This window comes from Mytilus californianus, unplaced genomic scaffold (genome assembly GCF_021869535.1).
Source record: "Mytilus californianus isolate M0D057914Y unplaced genomic scaffold, xbMytCali1.0.p SCAF_6, whole genome shotgun sequence".
Lineage (NCBI taxonomy): Eukaryota > Metazoa > Mollusca > Bivalvia > Mytilida > Mytilidae > Mytilus > Mytilus californianus.
Window position 1 is genome coordinate 9,952,909 of NW_026262712.1, and position 20,444 is coordinate 9,973,352.

The following is a 20,444-nucleotide window of genomic DNA, read 5'->3' on the forward strand; positions in this document are numbered from 1 at the left end:
CTGCCAAAAAAAGGTAACAAAAAAAAAATTAATCTCCTGCTATTGCCCAAGGACATCAATTCAAAAGACTTTATAAATGGTGATCGGCCTCTTGGTCGCTATGGCTTTAGGTTTTATAAGTTATACTAACATACAAATGATGTCGAACACAAAAAGGGAAATACATCTTATTACATGTAACCGGATCGCTTTGGTCCAATCTTAACATATCATTCCGAGTAAATAACGCACATACTGGTAAAAAAACTTGAAGCAATAACTATCACGGTTTCTGATGAGAATCGATAGCAAGAACACAGTATACGGGAGTTAACATCCATGTGGAAAAGTGTTCGGTTAAAAATGATTATTTTCAAAAACGCAATAACAGTGTTAATCAAAATCCAAATATCTTATCGACATGTTGCGAAATATAAGTGACACTCAGAAACAAGAGTGACTGAAGAAAAAAAATAATCAGAACAAAATCAGAAGGTCTTTCCAAGGAAATTCAGAAAGTCCTAAATAGCTTTCGAATGATATATCAAATTAGCCGTATGTAATGATGGTGCATAATAGTATTTTATGAAGGGTCTTTTTGGAAAAAGTCACTTGCATATCTGTTTTATTGGTTTTGTGATTTAACATTGTCATCAGCCTTTTTTTTTTTTTATTTTAACATTTGTATTTGGCATGTTTGTTTCAAATGTTTTAAATGCTAATGTCATGTAACTCATCAAGTGTTTACCGTCGACTAGAATCCAGTTTCAACACTTTCTTATTTTTTGTATTTAAATTTTGTTATTTCAAAAAGAGAGGCGAAAGATACCAGAGGGACATTCAAACTCATAAGTCAAAAATAAACTGAGAACGCATTTCCTTGTATCAGTACTCATATTATATCATTAACTTATCATGAGTGATGCACTTGTAGTTGATGTACTCACTACCGTAACAAATTTTAGACGCCACCAACGTCACTAAGTCAAAATCTTCACTCTACTACTTCATCGAGACTGAACCAAAATCTTGAATCAGATTTTTGTAATGAATATATATTATTTAACTTTAATTTGGTAGAAATAAGCTCTTCATAAGTTTTATTTTTCATTAACCGTTTTGTCGTATTTTCTTTTTAATAATATGTATTGTGAATGTCAATGAACATAACTGTTACAGTAAACCTTTCAGGATGAAAAAGCCGCGTTGGTCACAGATTGCTTAATTGGCTACAGAGAATAGAATATTTTATAAACATTTTCAACACCAGGTGATAACAATATTTCATAGTGGCCTTTAAGGCTATAAAATATATTAAATTTATCTTAACAAAACCGAATAGTTTTACATACACCAGTTATATCAGTCCATGCAGTATTGAAGAATGTAGTGTCTATTTTCCCATCATCCAGATGAGCCAAGTAGTTCCTGTAATATTTGATTCTTGCTAAATCAGCTCCTGGTGTGACTTCTACTGTTGATGGTAAACGATCATATCCACCAGCAGGAGGAGTCATGGGAGTTAGATTTCTCAGTAATGCTATCATCAACGTGACGTCAAACGTTTTTGAATCGGGAACATCTGGAAATTAAAAAATCGAATACATATGATATGAAAACTGAGAGGTTTAAATTATCTGGTGAGGGCTGTAAAAGAAAAACAATACTAATACATTGGAACATTTAAAACGTGTCTGAAACACATATTCTAATACTGCCTAACCATATATTTTCTTTACAAAATCGAAACGATGACGTATGTCAAAGAACGTCTCGCCCTTTTTCTGTAAAAGTTCATTAGCAGATACCAAAACCTTGTTGATAAATATTCCATATCAAATTCACAAACAATGCACGATGATCTTGAAGTATAGATTCTAGGTACTGACGTTGTTTATCTTCTTAATAACGCATTAAGGTATTCTTTTATTTGTCTTTGTAAATTATAACTTCTACTGTTAAGTCTATTTTGGCGATAACAATTTGTCGTGGCTCGGTAATTGTACATCCCGTCATTGTGTTATTGTGCTGTTGTATTTTTTGTATTCTTGTCTTTCGTTTTTGCTAAAGGTGTTTGTCTATATGCCTTTTTGTTTATCTTTGTTGACATGTTTGCTTGTTTTTATAGTGATTAAGATTAAAACACGATATTGACTGCTGTTTCCCTATTTATGACATTTTTACCTATTAAGGCTGCTTTTTTTGTTCATATATCGTTGTCAATATAATGGAATTGTCATATAAGTGAGAGGTTTAGCTAGCTATAAAACCAGGTTTAATCCACCATTTTCTACATAAGAAAATGCCTGAACTAAGTCAGGAGTATGACAGTTGTTAACCTTTCGTTTGATGTGTTTGGGCTTTTGATTTTGCCATTTGCTTAAGAACTTTTCGTTTAGAATTTTTCTCGGAGTTCGGTATTTTGTTATTAAACTTGTTTTTGACACCTACAATTCAAAGAGATATATACGCAAGTGTCTTCAGTGAGCCCAACATTATTTCTATTTTATTGCAGTTTTTATGTAAAATGTTTTATGATCTTAGAGTGAAGGATAACATAATATATAAGTCAGTGATTTCACTGGCATCTTCCGATTGCAATGGACTTACAATTATTGATCCAAATACATATGCTTCCAAATTTCTTTTCTCTTTGAGCATGAAATCAGTAACCAAATAACACAGATACAAACAAAACAAAAAAAAGATAAAATAGTTCTCGCTTGATGTGTTTGAGCTTTTGATTTTGCCATATGATTAGGGACTTTCCTTTTTGAATTTTCCTCGGAGTTCAGTATTTTTGTGATTTTACTTTTTACTAAAAAAAATCATTATTGGAATACGTTTTCCCAAACTAAAATAACAACCAGTACGGTATAGACGTCATATGTTATATTGGAAAAGCATAACATTGTACAATACAAAAACAATTGAATCACTAGAAGTCTAGATGAATAAGCTTAACTGTTGGTAACTTGATTGCAATAAAGATCAGTTATATATGGAACTTGTGATAAATACTAGTACCGGTAAAGGCAATATACAAACATTTTATCACCAAAAATCGACAATTTGTCAGGATAAGTTTTGTTCTAGGTGTAAGGATTATTAATTGTGTCTTTATTTATTTGTAAACATTTTTACTTCCTTTGTCTTCAAATGTTTGGGTTTCGGCGTTTCTGATGAAAAATAATTCAGAAATGCACTTCGAACCCACACAAATTAGCAAGGCCTATTTTTATTTGATAAGATTTTGTGAAAGTTGACATTGAAAGTCGTCTCGTAAATGTAAGGGCTATTTTTATTTAATAATTTTAAGTGAAAGTAGACATGGAAGTCGTTTCGTAAATGTCAAGGGAAATGAAAAGAAAATTCAAACCACGTAATTAACTATAAACACATACAGATTAGCCAAATTTCCCAACGAACAGTTTGAAGTGGCAGTTCAAATTATCTGCCCTTCATCCAAAGCGACCTTTACCTTTTAGAACCTACGTATTGTTTTAATTGTTAATTCCTACTCGTCCTCAACATGCGCGAATTATTTGCTTCTGAACCCGAGGCAAACAGAAACGAATGATACAATCTAAAAACATATTTTCTTTGACAGGGATAGTTATTTGAATCTTTCTTGCACATTAGTAAAGAGAAAGTGTTGAAATACCCCTTCGAAAATGTTGTAGGAACAAAAAACTATATACAGAATTTCAAATGCTATGTTAGTGTGCGATTTTGACATTTCAAGGGGTCAATTTCTCATATTTGTGATCAAAATACTAATGTCGAGAAAATTATATGTTGGAGAGAGTTTCCCATGCGTAGAAGTTTAAATACCAATGCTCTGAAACGTACTGATATCATTATCATTTAAAAAAAAAATGGTAAAGATAGCTTTTAGAAATGTTTCAGGCTTTTATTCTTATCACATAAAATGCGTTCGAATAATTATTCAACACATTTCTTCTTAATGTCAAAATATCATAGCGTTCAAAATACTCTATCTTGTTACAATGTCGCAAAGAGTATATTGCATCAAACACATTTGTTTATAAAGATTATTGACCTTTCTTAGCCATGTTTTTCCCCAAAAATATTAGTTGAATTGTAAGGAACTTTATAAAGAATAACAACACCTTTCGTCGCATAATAGGCGTCGGGATAATATAAAAACTACTTCATCTTCGCATCTACTCCAGTAATTATCTTGAAATAAAGACAAATTAAAAAAAATTATAACAAAAACACATGTTCTCATGCAAGGTAACTGGACCCCTACCATGGGCAAATAAACTCCTCCTAAAACTAAATGTAAGACTCTAAAAAAAAATTATAGAAAATTCAACCTTTTTCAAAATCACAAATAATCATAGCTTTAAACTAATTAACACCACCATGCCATGGTTGTTTGACACCCTTTCATTGCACATTCGACATTCTACAATATTTTGCATAAAATGCAGTTGTGTCAAGAGAGCAATTTCTCAAGGGAAGGTATAAAACTTTTGATTGTTACTGTTTAAATTTTTTCTCTTTTTTATATTCGAAAAACAAATTTAAATCATGAAATATTGTGAAAACACCTGACTTTTGTAGAAAACTATACATTTGAACTGGATCAGTGACCTGTTCAATCTTTTATGATAATGAGTTGCTGTCTCATTGACATTAACCTAAATCTATTGTTTGTCATATTTACATTTTTACTAACCAGGATATCTTGGGAACAGTAGATTCTACTAAGACTGGTTTATTCTCTGTTTCAATTGAAGGTCTTTCAGTTTGGTATACTCCTTCTTTATTGAGACATCAAGGCATTTTGGTGCAAATTCACTATCAAAGACGTGGAGAAACCCCAGTAAGTAACAGGCTCATTCTCACATAATTTTCTTCTTCTGTTGACAGGGACGCCGTCGTCATTTGTTTTTTGTTTTTTGTCAGTATAAATCAGGCTTGAATTTTGTATATTCGTTTATTCAGGGGTTATTGTGTTTGGTAGATATCTTATACATTATCATTTTTTTCGTTTGGCTTCTCGACATTGATCATGTTTTACTTATACTTAATACGACATCTTTTCCTGAAATAGTGAGAAGTATATCAATAAGTGACTACAGACTGCTTACACACAAGTTTTTTTTCTTCTTAAAAGCATCTATCAGTCCATTCTGTAACATTTCTGTTAGCCTCCAACAGTCCATTCTGTAAAATATTGGATGGGTCTTCGGCCTGCTGCCTCAAACCTGTACAATATTTTACAGAATGTACTGTTATCGGCTTATATCCTTTTCGTAACATCAACAAACATGAGTTCCCGGAGGTAGTTCTTTTTATCAATGAAAGATAATAAGCAACAATGAAACGGGATTAAGAATATGATTCAGGGGTACAAAGTCCTGTTAGAAGTTGATTGACGATTTCATTAATTTTGACTTATTTGTACCTGTGTTACTGATCGTTTCTGCTGTTAAAAGTCAGTCATACTTTTTAAAATATTACGAGAACAAATAAAATTGGCAAAAAAAGTCATTGGTTTAGAACAATAAATTCGTAAAGAGGTTACTTGCGATTGTATCATTTCTACTAATTTTAGATCAAATAATTATAATTTACAGTTTCTCTCTCTAAACAATAGTTTCCGCAACAAAATTGTGCAAATTGTCATCTATGGGTACTAACTTCTATTCGCTTGATGATTTCTTCCATGTTGACTTACTTTCCTAAAAAAAAATTAGGTCAAAACTAGTTCAAGGGCAATATGTCGATAAGATAAGGTGTTGACTGATGAGTTTGGCCATGCTGAAATATTTTTACATTGATTTTTTTTACTGATCATTTTTTCTATTCAAACTTTCTCCCATACATGTATTTTTATATTTTCGTCACAAAACAGACAAAAATCGTCATTCAAAGGAATCGGAGTGAACTGACGGTTTCGGCCATGTTGCAATATTTGTAGTACTATTTTGCATATCCTTTTTATTGATTGTCTCTATGTATAACTTACATTAACCAATAAACTGTTACATATTGTGCCTAGGCTCCCAGTTGATAAGAAAAAGCTTAAAAGAACAAATTCCCTTATGAAAATTGTAGCCAAGTTTAGCTCAAATTGTTCATGTAGTTTCAGAGGGAATTATATTTATAAAAGTTAAAAAACGACGATTTCCAAATTATGAAAAAAGCTCACACTTGCCATAAATAATTTTCAATGTTTTTTTCAAAAGTTCAATCTGTGGTCTCCAATATTGTGATGACCTCCCAAAAGTCATCAAGGATGACAGGCTTTTAAGATTGTGCGCCTGACGACGTTTCATCAACAAAAGACTCATCAATGACGCTCGATTAAAAAAGTTATAAGTACAAATAAAGTAAGAAGTTGAGATATATTAAGGAACCCAAGATCCAATGCCATAAATTTTCTAAATGGGTATATTTGGTATAGCATTAAGAAGCTCCCAATGAGCATCTGTTTAACCACGACATCGATAACTTAAACTGCTTACATTTCTAATGGTTGAAATAGAATGATCCCAAGTAGGAGGATAAGGCAAGAGTCTGGTTAAAGTTACCTAACGTGATTGACTGGCATTCTCAGAAAGAAATAGCAGTTGTTTTAAGATTTGGTCATTAGTTTTAGGGGCTGTGTATATCTTTTATTACTATACTATGCATAGGTACACATTTAAGACAAGATTTGAGTTCTATTGGAGAACGTTCAGTAAGATTTAAAAGAAACAAGTATATGTAAGAATGGGTGTATTTTAACACAAAGGAATTTCAACATCGTATTATTTCATTAAAGAAAAAGATTGATAACGATGAAGATCATTTTTTGTGCTGCAATATTTGTAAAAAACGATGTTGTTTAATCTTATTTAAACATAGTTATCATTTATTTATTAAACTTACCATAACATAAATCAAAATAAAATTACGTATTTACAATATGAGTCATTCAAAGTACAACAGTCGGTCTCAATTATGTTGTCCTTCACAAATTATAAATTTACAGAAAGACGTCCAAAGAATCTAATTCAGCTATTCTCAAATAATATCTCAGACATTTTCGAAAATTCGTCTATCCAAACATATACGACCATTATATCATACGCGGACTAAAAATAGAGGAGGTTTGTCAAAATGTCGACATTTTCAGAATTGTATATTGATTGGATTTTTCGAATAAAACTTACGGAAAATACAGTTTCAAAATAGTGTAAATGTATACAAGACCAGCTTTTCGTTAATGTGAGAGAAATTGGGGTATTGAAATTTTTGAATGATGAAATAATTTTTTGTACATCTACTTGTGATCATCGTAATTTGAGATGACCCTTATCAAAATGTTACCTGTCGTCTAAGGCATAGGTGTAACGTGTCTGTATCGATTAGTTTTCGAAAATGTTTTATACCACAATGCCCATAAAATATCAATATTCAAATATTGACATATACCTATATCGTTAGATTTTATAGAATGTTATCAAGTGTTTAACTTATCTGTGGGTATGTGTACATTTTATTTACATTTTGCCACCGCAAATATACAACTCTGACATGGTTGAGCTAAACTAACTGTTACATGTATGTTTGATTAAGAAGACACATTAGTTTTATAAACTGATGTGTAAGCAGTTCAGTAATTGATAGTGAAACTTGTTTCTTAATTTTTGACTTAACATTTGCTTGTTTATAAAATAAATTGACCAATAATGAAAATAAGACTTGGTGCGTTTAACGCGTTTCTCTTAATAAACATTATGAGGAACGTTCAAACTTGGTTGTATAACTACTTGAATACGTGAAAATCGATATCAATTAAAGGAAACAGTAGATAATTGATGTTCAAATAAATAAATAAATAAATACATTAAGAACATTGAAATAACAATGGAGCAAAACAAATAGTCTAAATGGTAAGGTATGTATGCATCAAAAGCCACGTATTAACACTCAGTCAACAAAATTCAAAAGAGAAAACAAACTGCCTGATTTATGCAAAAACAATAATTATAGTGAAACATATATGTCATACAGGAATAAAGACCACTACTGCAGTACAGAATCCTGACTTCTGACTTAAAACATGGGTTTTGACATGTTTGCGGGCACTCAGCTGTCCAACCAACTTAGAACATTGCTGTGCGTGCATAACATGATTACAGTTAGTAAAGACTTGACTAAGCACATCCAACTGAAGATTAAAAAACTTACAAAAAGAAACAAACTACCAATCTAAGACGGCTCCTAGTTACTGAAATATTGTTGAAAGTCAATAACATATATTTTTAAAAGATATGAGCAAATCAAACCTAATACTGATAAATCAGCAAGTAAAATACGGATGACTTCGACCTGTTGATATAAATCATGAGTTAATATCGCGTTTCCGCCCGGTCCAATACCGAAAAAGCCGTATTGGACGTTCACTTCCTGTTTCTTTTTTTACGCATTATCTAACTTTGGCCGTATCATCATGCACATGATGCATAAGATACATTTGTATCATTTTTGGTAAAATAAAATAACACAAAAAAGTTTTAATGATATTCTGTGTTTTAAAACTCTTTAAAGCGGAAATTTCCACAGTCTTTACGAGTAACATTTTCGATTATTATCTTTGTTTCATTCCGTTGATCAATCATCAGAACGCAGACGTTAAAGAGTACGGATAGTTAAAATGTCTGATTTATTCTTCCCAGCTACTTTATATTTGGCAGATAAAAATATTTGAATTTGCATCGATTAAGTACTTGCACGAGAAATCACAAATTTCATGAATGTTGACACAAATCAATCTTGACTGCAAAAAGACAAGTTTAAAATATGAATGTCTGTATATTCTTTATGGTAAGTTTAATCGAAGAATTATAATCATTTCATAAAAGTGTTATGAATTGGCTATTTCTGTATTGTCCCTGTTATAGATTTTCGATCAGCTGTATTGGTTCACGACTCGATCGAGTCTCGGGGCTAATACAGCTTCACTCGAATCTATAAGAGGAACAGTACAGAAATAGCCAGTTAACAACACAGTAATAGATAAATTATGTCTGCCAAAAGCACAACGTTTTGCAGTGCCAACATATGAGCGTTATACGACAAAGAAGTAGGACTAATACGTTTTAATAGCTGCATACGGTACCGATTTTACTGCACCAGTTGGCCCAGATGCTCATTTCGACAAGTGATACTTGAGGCAAAAACATTTGAAAAATATAACACTTATCAAAGAAACAAGTAGATAGTAAACCAAAAAAGAACAAATAACATAACCAAAGCCGGGCAAGGAACCAGAGCTTTCCATGAGAGAGATACATTTCCTTAATTATTTTTCTAAAATTTTTGTTACAGCAAATTTAAGTGACACAAACATCCGCGTTTTCATTTTAGCACTGGCTACTGGGCTGGTGATACCCTCAGGGACTTACAGTCCACAAGCAGAGGTATCGAAACAGCGGTACAAATAACTTAAACGGTTACAATTTTACTGTATTTCTTTATGGAGTATCCAGTCTGAAATTGAGATTTCTAGATTTGAAATATTCAAATCGGATAATAATAATGTTCTATCAAAATTGATTTAAAACTTCTTTTGGAAATTTTTGAAGTATCATAGAACTCTTGAATATTAAATGCGAAAATAATATAAAGGACAAAGATAAATATTGTAATTATTTTCAATCAAATGGCGTTAAATAGATCATTACTGTTTTAGGCCATAACAGTGATTTATGACAAAAAAGAACAAGTCTGTTATAAGGGACGCAATTGGTGCCCATAGGAATACCTTAAACCTGTCGATAAACTTTATTGCTGAAACGTTCATGTGTGTAGGCAAGCACAATGATGAAACTTTGGATTCGTGGTGTCATCTAATTATGATGTCATCTACGGATAGTCACGTTATATAAATAGTCATTTATCAAGAAATTTGACCGGAAGTAACACGACTAGTAATGTTTACTTTGCATGCCTGGCAACTAGTACAGTAAGCAGAAGAGACCATTAGCTAGATATTACTGCACATGCGTGACTGCAAATTACACCACCTATAAGGGAATTGGAGTTGACGGAGAATTTCCTGCAATTTTGGATAGGAAGTCTGGCTACGAAACTGATAGGATTAGATTAATATGAAAACGGGTTCTATATTGTCCGCGTTCTTATGCTGGTCAAGGAATTGGAAGGTTCCCATTCTGAATGAGTATTCTTTCTGAGTGGCGGAAAATAAAGAGTGCCTCCCAGTCATAAATGTACATAAATTCAGTTCGGTTTCGTGATAAATGACTTCACTTCGCTTGATAACGACAAGAATCCTTAAGTAAATTCACCGCTATATGACCTGAACTATACTTGTAAACTAGTAATTTGTATGAGTTGCTAAAATCAAGGAAAGGGTTTCGGACGCACGGAATTAATAAAGTGGTATTTTCATTTAAAGAAATTGGCAATCAGTCAACCGAAAAGGCATGCGCTGAGCGAGAATGAAAATGAAGTCGTTTTTGAGTTAGCATGTGACAGCTTCTACCGGTTCCAAGACTTCTATTGACCCGTGCGCAAACCAAATTTCTCTTTGCGTGTCTTCAAAGTTAAACATGACGTCAATCAATTTGCTATCATCAGGAGAATTATAGGGATGATCAGATTTACACACTGCATTTAACCGTTGGGTTGTGACACAGGAAATTACAATTCTAACAACAGTTGACATTTGACATTTGTTTTAAGTCCTTCAAACCATTTAAATATTTCCATCATCAAAACTTTAGAATACAAATTTATACTCCGAATTCTTTTAATCATAAAGGAAACAAATTAGCACCGCTTTTCCCATTAAAGATGAAATGAATCCATTTTTGAGAAAAAAAAAATGAATTATCAAGATTAAAAATGACTTGCCCAGCATTTCAGCCAGCTTGAGTTGTTAAGTTCAAAATAACACAAAAGTTAATTTGATTAAAAAAATAGAAGTCTCTAAGGATATTGTTCCCGGATTTTGATTTAATGTATTTGGATGAAAGTTAAAGTTGCTTGATGTGATGCTGTGATAGGTATCTTCACAGTGTTCCTTTCCAAACGAATTCATCTAGTTGTTAACTACGGTGGTAAGAACTTGCTACTGTTGTCTCAATTTTATGGTTCAGGGATCATGTTTAGGTTGAAATTTTATTTTAATTTTGATTGTAAGGGAATATACAAACGCAAATTAAATTCAGCAAGTAAATACATAAAGAACCATTTAACTCATAGATCCATAGGATTTTGCTAAAGCATAATAAACTCAAATTATTGCTGGTTTGACAATATGTGTTATTTTCGATGAACATTATATAATCATTTGTCTTATGACATTTTCCTAAAATATATATTATTACATAATAATACAACTGTCAATCCAAAGTCAAACTCGAACGATCTATGTTTTGCACGCGAAGTTTTCGCGTTTCGGAACAACTCCAATTACACTTATTGCATCCTTGTCTTTCAAAATAAAAATGGCGGAAAACATTATCTGTAGACTGATATATATTGCAAAGTTGACATTGATAAGAACGCAATTTTGAGTATACTTGTAAAGTACGAGACAACGAGTTCAATGATAAAACAAGGGTCAATTCTACGAAAAAAATTAGAATTAAAACAGTTTGGAAAGGGCAAAATCCAAATACTTATTATATAGTTAGTTCGGACGAGGTAGAATAAATGACGGAAACAGATTATATTAAAATTAGTAAGAAAAGTAGAAAAAATAACCATATTACACTAGCAAATATTAGTTTTGTCATTCATATATGCATAAGTGCATCATACTGTTACCTTTCATTGCAACAACACAAGTTTATTTGAACAAATAATATAAATACTTGATATATCTATTAATAGATAATAAAAGAGTAATTTCATGAATATTTTAGAATATCGTTCCTCTCACAGTGTTATATTACACTCGCAAGGTGGTGCGAGATGACACACTGCTTTGAAAGTAGTCCTCTATATTTATGCAATAACCCTATCAGATTAATGCACTGCATGGGTGTCAAACTATACAGGTTTGTCTGAAATATCAAAAGAAAACATTAATATACAAAACGGATATCGCACAGCTATCATTTGAACATTGCATTTCAAAAAGGTGTGGTTTGTTGAATTAACCTAGAAAATATCTCCCACTGGTTTCATAAATCGGTCAAATTTATTAGTGCAATATAGTTGGCCTTCATTGTACATGTTGAAATAAAATACAAGGTATGCGGAAATATTTTTCATGAATTATAATGATTTTGTGCAAATTATAAAATCTTTTGTATATAGTTCCTTATAATTATGCGTATTCATACATAAATTTTATTTTAAATTTTAAAACTTCCTCCTTGTGCTTCATATTATCAAGCTGCAATTAGTTTGGCTTAACAGCCAATTCAGATCGATACATTCCAGGTATGTTAATTATATTTATCATGAACGCTTTTTATCGTTTTCGTTTACCTGCAAAGCTTACATCACAGTGATTACACATAATTAATTCGGTAACGTTTGGAACAACCATCAATCAGAATAACGATAAACTGTTTTAAACTGCCGTTTAACATTAAGCAGTGTATGTCAATTATCATTCAACCAATCAAGAAAATACAACTAACAAATTGAAGCAGAAACAATTGCATTATTTCAATAGGAAAGATAATAATGAGAATTTTTTTTACACCGCTGCATTCTATATGTTCCTGTCCTAATTTATGAGCATGTAGTTTAGTTGGTGTAGTTGGTTTCGCTTTGTATTTTTTTTTCGCTTGTTGTTATGTACAAAAATCAGGGCTTCGTTCTTCTTTTGAATTGTTTTACATGGAACGGGGACCCAATTATTTCCCCCAATAATTCAGTGCAATTTTATCCAAATTGAGGGGCAGATTTTTTTATTCCCAATATTAGACTGCAAAATTTCAGTTACTTTCTCATACTAGTAGCCCCTTCATGGTTTCTTGGTAAACTTTTAGAGGATCATGACCAGCATTTAAGAGAGCAATACTGTTTTGAGTATTAATGGGGTTATTTTGTTAACTTCTCGGTTAAAATCGAAAATAAAATTTGGACCATTTACTCGGACACTCATCCACCTTATACATTTCAGAATCACTTAAAAATATAACAGAAGTTGAATGTTTGATAAATACCCTTTAGATACACTACAATTTTAAGCATCTTTACATATTTTTCATCTCGGTACAATATCCCATTTAAAAAATGGTAGATTTATAAAGAGACTTCATTCGTGGGTACTGGACTGGGATCCTATTCCACATTGTGTCATGTCAGGGCCTTTTATTGCTTAGTTTATACTTAAATATCTGATTTTACACAGATTGTGAAAAATTTGAAGACAGACAAAAGTCATGCCACCATCACTCAATTTCTTAATGAACAAATACATTTAGGCTTCATGCCTAGAGATCTATAATAGCACATTACCATCATTGACGGAAAATTGCAGTCCTGCCACAATCATGTCACATGAGAATAATTTCTATCTCGGAGGTTTCAATTCTCATGTCCGGTTACGTAACGGGTAAGTTTGAATTCTAGAAATGAGCTCCGTCTTCTGAAGTCTGTTAATGCCACAAATACATTCAAATTCAGGCGCTTTCTGATTGCAAACTACATTTCCTTTTTCCCATATACGATAATAGTAGGTTTTTTTTCGAGATAAATACTAAAGAAAGTTGGTTTTCAGATATTTTTAGTCCAACCAATGTAGGTTGTCGTTGCTTTTCTTTACGCAATCTTTACCTATCCTCCTTGACTACCTCATTTAAACATACACGTCACAGTATTTTTAGTGCATTTATGACAAAATCAAATATATCATTTTGCGTTTGGTATATGGGACATTCAACGAGATGTATAGTAATAATAAATACTGGATGGACACAAAGACCAATCAGGATAAACCATTCTCTTATTCTTATTATCATGTTTTCGTCGTTTCAATGGCTACTCTTATGGTACTCAATGGTTTATTGTAACATTCACGTCTGCGTTCTTAACTTTGAATATCCTTGATGTTTATCGCTATTTTCTAATATGTGCTCAGAGGGAGTCCAAATGTAAATGCCGTTGTTTTTTTTTCCTTATTTGTGTATCCAAAAGGAACTGATGGCTTTATCAGGTACCTTCCTTTTCATGTTTACGAGGGGAGACAATTTAGTTTTTCCTATGTTTCTTTTCTTGTATTTGTTCAAGAGGAAGGCGTTGTTTTAGGTGGTCATGATTATGTTGAGAGTTACTGTTTATGCTGTTTTTGCAAATCGCACAAATATTTTCTCTTCCTTTTTGTGATTTTGTTACGAAAGGGCTTCTGGGTACTCGAGTCACAATGTTGAGGTTTTGTAACTGCCACTGCTGTTCTTACTTTCGAATAGGATCAGGCTGATTTCAAAATGGTACTTGGTTGCCCCACTCGTGTCAATCTAACTATTTTGGTTGTTTCAGGCTTTAAATGCTGCTGTAAATCCGGTTGGTTTGAGTATTTCTTCCGGTTCAAGGATCGCTATGGCGACACTACATGTCAAAACCGAGATAAACAGTTATATTTCGTCGGGAATATAAATTAAGGAATAGACCGTAGGAATATCAAACAGAGTTTTTCAACTCTCATCATATAAACTGACGATAAACATGAAGCAATTAGTTAATAATCAGAAGAGCCCGAAACAACTCGAAAAATATCGGGAACATCTTGATGCAACTCTAGAAATATCGGGATATGTCTTGAGTAACTCGTTAAAATATCAGGAGCAGCTTGGAATCGTCTTCAAAAATATCTGAATTATCTAGAAACCTATTGAGAGCATATTGTAGCAAACTGAAAAATATTTGGAACGGCCTGGAGCATCTTAAAAAATATAAAGAGCAACTTTATATCGGGAACAGACAATGAGCAGTATTGAGCAACAAAAAACATCGGGAGCAGCCTTGATGTTTGCAAATAAAGGGAGATCCAACTAGGTCCAAATACTTGCCATTGTTGTTGAAAATTGTACTACTTCAAAAAAATAAGAAAAACTCGTTGTCGACCTTCATTCAAACAATCCAATCCTTAAACAGCAGCAACATAAACAATATGCAACCCTTGAGCAGCAGCAGCAGCAGCAGCAGCAGTACCAGCAGCGGCAGCATTTGAAAGAAGTTCGAAATCATAAAAAGAGTTAAATGAACACGATTGCACCAAACAAAACTCGTTACAGAATTAACAAATCCTATTCCGAAGCAGAAGCAATATTCAATCCTCCAGTAGCAACAGCAGCACAAAAATTTTAAAATAAAAACTTGAAAACGCAAGAACATACAAAAGCCGTTTTTAAACTCCCGAAAATATAGAGCAAAGCTCTTAAGGCATCTCCAAAAATAGCGTGGACATTTTTTTCAACATAGCCATTAACTCTACAACAAATCAAACTTAATCTGTTTGAATAATTATACGCTGTCAGCTCCCTTTTGACACACACATAAGGTACACAAGGTAATGGTTTAGAATGTGAATCTTTGAGAAAGCACCCAATATGGAAGTTGAAACTTTCTCTTACTCCACCAAGTATTTTTTGCACAAATTTTTTCAGTGTCTGGTGTGGTAATAGAGGGTTGAATGTTCGGTGATAACGGTGGGCAAAAATTGTACAAGTTCTGTACCCAAGCGCCTGTGTCAACTACAACACATTTTTTTGTTTGCGTTTTTGTTGAAATTATTTGTATGTTTGTTTGAGTTTTATGTCAGTTGTGTTGAATATCTGTGATGTATGTTCACAGAGTTTTGGCTGCTGGATCCCCATCATTGTCACATAAATGAATTTGGTAACCTTTTGATTAAGTTTATGTAAAGGATCGATAAGTTTACCCTGATCGTTTCTAAGTTTTCGGGCGCGGTAAACAACATCTCTGTAAAAAATGAGAATGTGCTATCTCGTTTGAAATGAGGTACATTCAAACTTCAAAACCAAATCTTTATATCTATGAAAGAATTTAGTAAAGGTTTTAAGTAATTTGTTGTAACGAAATCCCTGATTTAATAATTTACCAGTAATACATAGATTACGTTCATTGAACTCTAAAAGGCACAACAGACACGGGCATAGCGAACGAGTTGTGATATATAAACACCGTAAGATGGTGCCAAAGGAACATCACCGTACAAAAAAGGAAAATTAACAATAGGGAACGATAAATCGTCTCTTTTGTCGTAAATTTTAGTGTAGAGTTTCATGTCTGTTTGGGTTACTCGCCCAATTATGTCAATACAACTAAAAAAATCTGTTATACAAGTGGGGGCTTTAGCTAGCTATTAAACCAGGTTTAATGCACCATTTTCTTTTGAATATGGCTGTACCAAGTCAGGAATATAACAGTTGTTTTTCACTCGTGCAGTTGGTTGATAACGTTGGATTTCATCAGTTTTTTATGCACATCCCCTTTTTGAATTTACCTGAGAGTTTGGTATTTTTGTTATAATTTTTGTACTTTTGAAACCTTAAAAAAAACATAAAGATAAATATACATGTTCTACACATCTAAAACTTTCCAAACGAAAAAGTATCGGAAAATTTTTCAGTGCACTCCTATTCTCAAAAAGGTGGTTCAAAGATTTCCGGGGCATGCTTTTACAATATTAGCATGAAAACCTTCATTACCATCTCTGTGACACGTGACTCTGTATCACACATGCGCAGTTCTTCCTTCCAGTCGCACAATATCTAGTTACACAGACATAAAATTCATTTCCGTTTCCGCAATGTATAATGTCATATACGACGTCTTTTCCAGCTGATGACGTCACAATGCTCAGAGGTTATTTTTGGTTGAATATTCCTATTTGTGAGCATTTCATTGCAGATATTATGACAATGTTTCCTTCTTTATTTCAAATTGTCTTTGAATTTTTTATTTTCTCTCCACTAGAACGTGCCATATGACATCTGCAAATCGCAATTCAAAAGAAATTTTAAACTAAAAGAAAATATGCTGAAATGTCATATCATTAAAAAATAAACTATTAATAACTGCATGTATCTTATTTTTGTTTTATAACTAGTTGATGTAATATATTTTTTCTTACAGCAATTTCTTTTAACAAAGCATGGGATTGGTAATTCTTTGTGCAATGCTGTTGACCACACACTTTCGTTGTCAAACCATAGATCAGCATGACACAGTATGTTCTTTCAACTCTAAGTGCAGATGTTGGACTGATCAGCATTTGCGGCATGTTGATTGCTCAAATGCTAACATGACAGATATACCAAACTTCCCACCAGAAACAGATATTCTCAATATAAATTCTAACTATATTGAGTTTCTGCAGAATGACACATTTGAAAATTTAACAAATTTATTGGAGCTGGATTTGTCACATAATAAACTGATACGTATAGAGGCAAATGCGTTTATAGGGCTTGGTAAATTAGAGAAACTTTCGCTCGAAGCCAATCGCTTGAATTATACCGAAGAGTCGTTTGATACAACTGTATTAAATCCATTGCAATCGCTCACGTTATTAAATGTGAAACATCAAGAAATACTAAACATTCTACCTGGTGATATGATTCGAAAACTTCATTCTTTACGAAATTTGGAAACTGATCTTATTTCATCAACAGAAGGCATAGCCTTCGGGAAAGAGTTTTCGTACCTTGCACACCTCACACTATTGAAGGCAGGGAAGTGCAAACTGGAAATGGTCAACAATAATACGTTTATATATTTACCCTTCTTGGAAATAATACATTTGTCTGAGTGCATAATAACGCAGTTTGGAAAGGGGTGTATTTTTTGTCACTTAAATAATTTCAAATATCTCGATATATCTAAAGTTGTATGTGATTTTACCTCCTTCAAATTTTTAGCACTTGATTTTAAAGAGACAAAAATAAAAAAGATAAATATGTCAGAAACATTTTATAACACAGCATACCCCCCTTTCCATATGTTTGATTATTTAAAAAATAGTGGTATTACCGAAATTTATATGAACAAAAACGTCTTTGTAGGTTCGCATACAGGCACTACTGGAAATATACCGAGCACACTTAAAATTTTAGATTTTTCGGAGAATTTTCTAACCTTAGTCGTTTTTCAGATGCGTGATCTGCTAACGTTGAATTTAAGACAAAATCAGTTGGGAAAAATGTTAGAAAAGGGTGGCTACAAAACTCCAGGACCAATCGCATTGCAAAACGTTGACCTATCACAAAACGGTATAAACGCTTTGTTATTTCAGGTGTTTGATGGCCATTGTAATGTTCAAACAATGAATCTCAGTGACAACGCATTAACAGATTTTACTCCGGATATTTCGGAAATGGTTAAGCTAAGATTTCTTGATTTATCGAAAAACAAGATTAAGAAATTTTCCAACGTCATGACAATGCAAAATATTTCAAGAATAGCTAAAAAGACCAATCTAAAAATAGATTTGTCAAAAAATATTTTAGATTGTAGCTGTGCGTCCTTTGCATTTATTGAATGGATGCACGAAAACCATGGTATTTTTAATGATATCCATTCATATAAATGTAAAGCGGAAAACGGAACTTTTATGATTTTGAATCGACTTCAACATATTGTGTCCATGCTAAAAAAAGACTGTGAAACGTACACTGTCTTGATAATTTGTATTTCCTTGGCAATAGTCACTGCTCTTTTAATTCTATCGGGCGGATTGTTATACCGATATCGTTGGAGGTTGCGTTATGTGTACTATATGACAAGAAATAGATACAAGCGATACAAACAAATTGAAGAAAATAATGATTACAAATACAATGCTTTCATTTCCTATGCTGACGAGGAAGCAGCTTTTGTTAAAAACGAATGCATTCCTGAATTAGAAGGAAACAGAAATTTAAGTCTGTGTATACATCATCGTGACTTCGTTGCTGGAGAAGATATCACCCAAAATATAACGAATGGAATACACGATAGTAACAAAACAATCTGCATTGTCACTCAATCTTTTTTAGATTCATATTATTGCATGTTTGAATTTAACATGGCTAAAATGGAGAGTATTTATTCGCGAGAAGGACAGAACATTTTATTTCTTGTATTTTATGAAAATATTCCGTCGAAAAATCTTCCTTTGGTGATGCTGGAGGTGGTACAACAGCAGTCTTACATTGAATATCCAAGCGACGCTAACGAAAGAGTTGTGTTTTGGGAGAATATCAAACAAGCAATCGAATAGTTTATCAAAACAATAGTTTGTGTTCATTGTGTGAGTTTAAGTATCAAATGAAAATTTGGTCTTTGAAGGATATTATGCCTGCAATAAAATCCTTCAACGACCAAAGTTTAATAACATATAGCTTAGTCTATTCGAGATTATACACCGTGCACTTTTCGAAATCAAATCAATTCTTCTCCTTTCGATGACCGAGAACATAAACCTTAAAATACTTTCGCTCAAATATTCAATTCATCTTACTCTTTCGTTTAGTGTATTTACTTACAAAATGTATATATTTTCATGTGCGTAAAAAAAAATATGTAATTCCTGTTTTATTCTTTCGGACCAACGTTTGTTCGAATGAAACATTGAACATGTTTTTATATTTGTGTAAACATGAATATCTAGATCTGGTTTACCCTGGGAACAATATATCCAATATATATGTTCCTGATTTACCCGGAGCGCCTTATAGATAAATATTAGTTTTATTATGGTAAAAGATAATGTTAGGGTGGTACCTAACACTACAGGGAGATAACTCTGTAAAAATCAGCTAAACGTTTTAACTACGTTGTATTGTTAAGGAAATATTAAGCTTCTCAATGATCAAAATTAGTGTTTGTCAAACTGCTAGATAACCAATGAAATTTTTCTGATAAAGTGGTTGGTTCAAATTTTTTGAATTTTTTATATTTTTGTCAAAGGGTCAAAGTTAACATTTTGTCAAAATTTTATAAAAATTAAACGAGCCAAATTAATATTAGTCAAGGTGTTGGGTACCACCTTAAATTTATAAAATAATGACGCTTCAACATGAAACATTACAAATATTTATCAGATTTGTTTTATAGCCTTTACCTCTACTCTCTTGAAATTGCACACCCGTTTATATTGTCGAGAAATCTTACAGAAGAAAAAAAAAACCACTCAGATCTGTGATTGTTCCCTAATTTTGGACATTTTGACTTTTTATGTACATTATTTCGAAATTGTTATTTGTGTTTCAATATTTTCGAACAAATAAAACGATGTATATTTCAAAAGTCATTGAGTTCTTGTACATATTATAAATTCCATTTTATTTAGGATTGTGAAATCAATTTCTGCTTCAAATTGTATGTAAAAATTCATACGTACAGTGTTGTTTCAAGCATACCAGTTAATTCGTGCTCTTACCCGCAAATATTAATATCGTATGGAGTCTGATTTACCAATACATATGAAACAATAAACATATTTCCGACTA

General features: G+C 32.4%; 1 protein-coding gene across 1 annotated transcript; it reads left to right on the top strand.

The window, feature by feature from the left end:
- The first annotated feature begins 12,364 nt into the window (after positions 1-12,364).
- On the top strand, positions 12,365-20,171 carry LOC127704366 (toll-like receptor 4). Its single transcript, XM_052208398.1, has 2 exons — positions 12,365-12,420; positions 17,089-20,171. The coding sequence occupies exon 2, from the start codon at positions 17,108-17,110 to the stop codon at positions 19,211-19,213; it is 2,106 nt and encodes a 701-aa protein (XP_052064358.1). The 5' UTR covers positions 12,365-12,420; positions 17,089-17,107; the 3' UTR covers positions 19,214-20,171.
- Positions 20,172-20,444: the final 273 nt, after the last annotated feature.

Coding starts and splice junctions, on each gene's coding strand:
- LOC127704366 (XM_052208398.1), top strand. CDS start 17,108: ATGGGATTGGTAATTCTTTGTGCAATGCTGTTGACCACACACTTTCGT.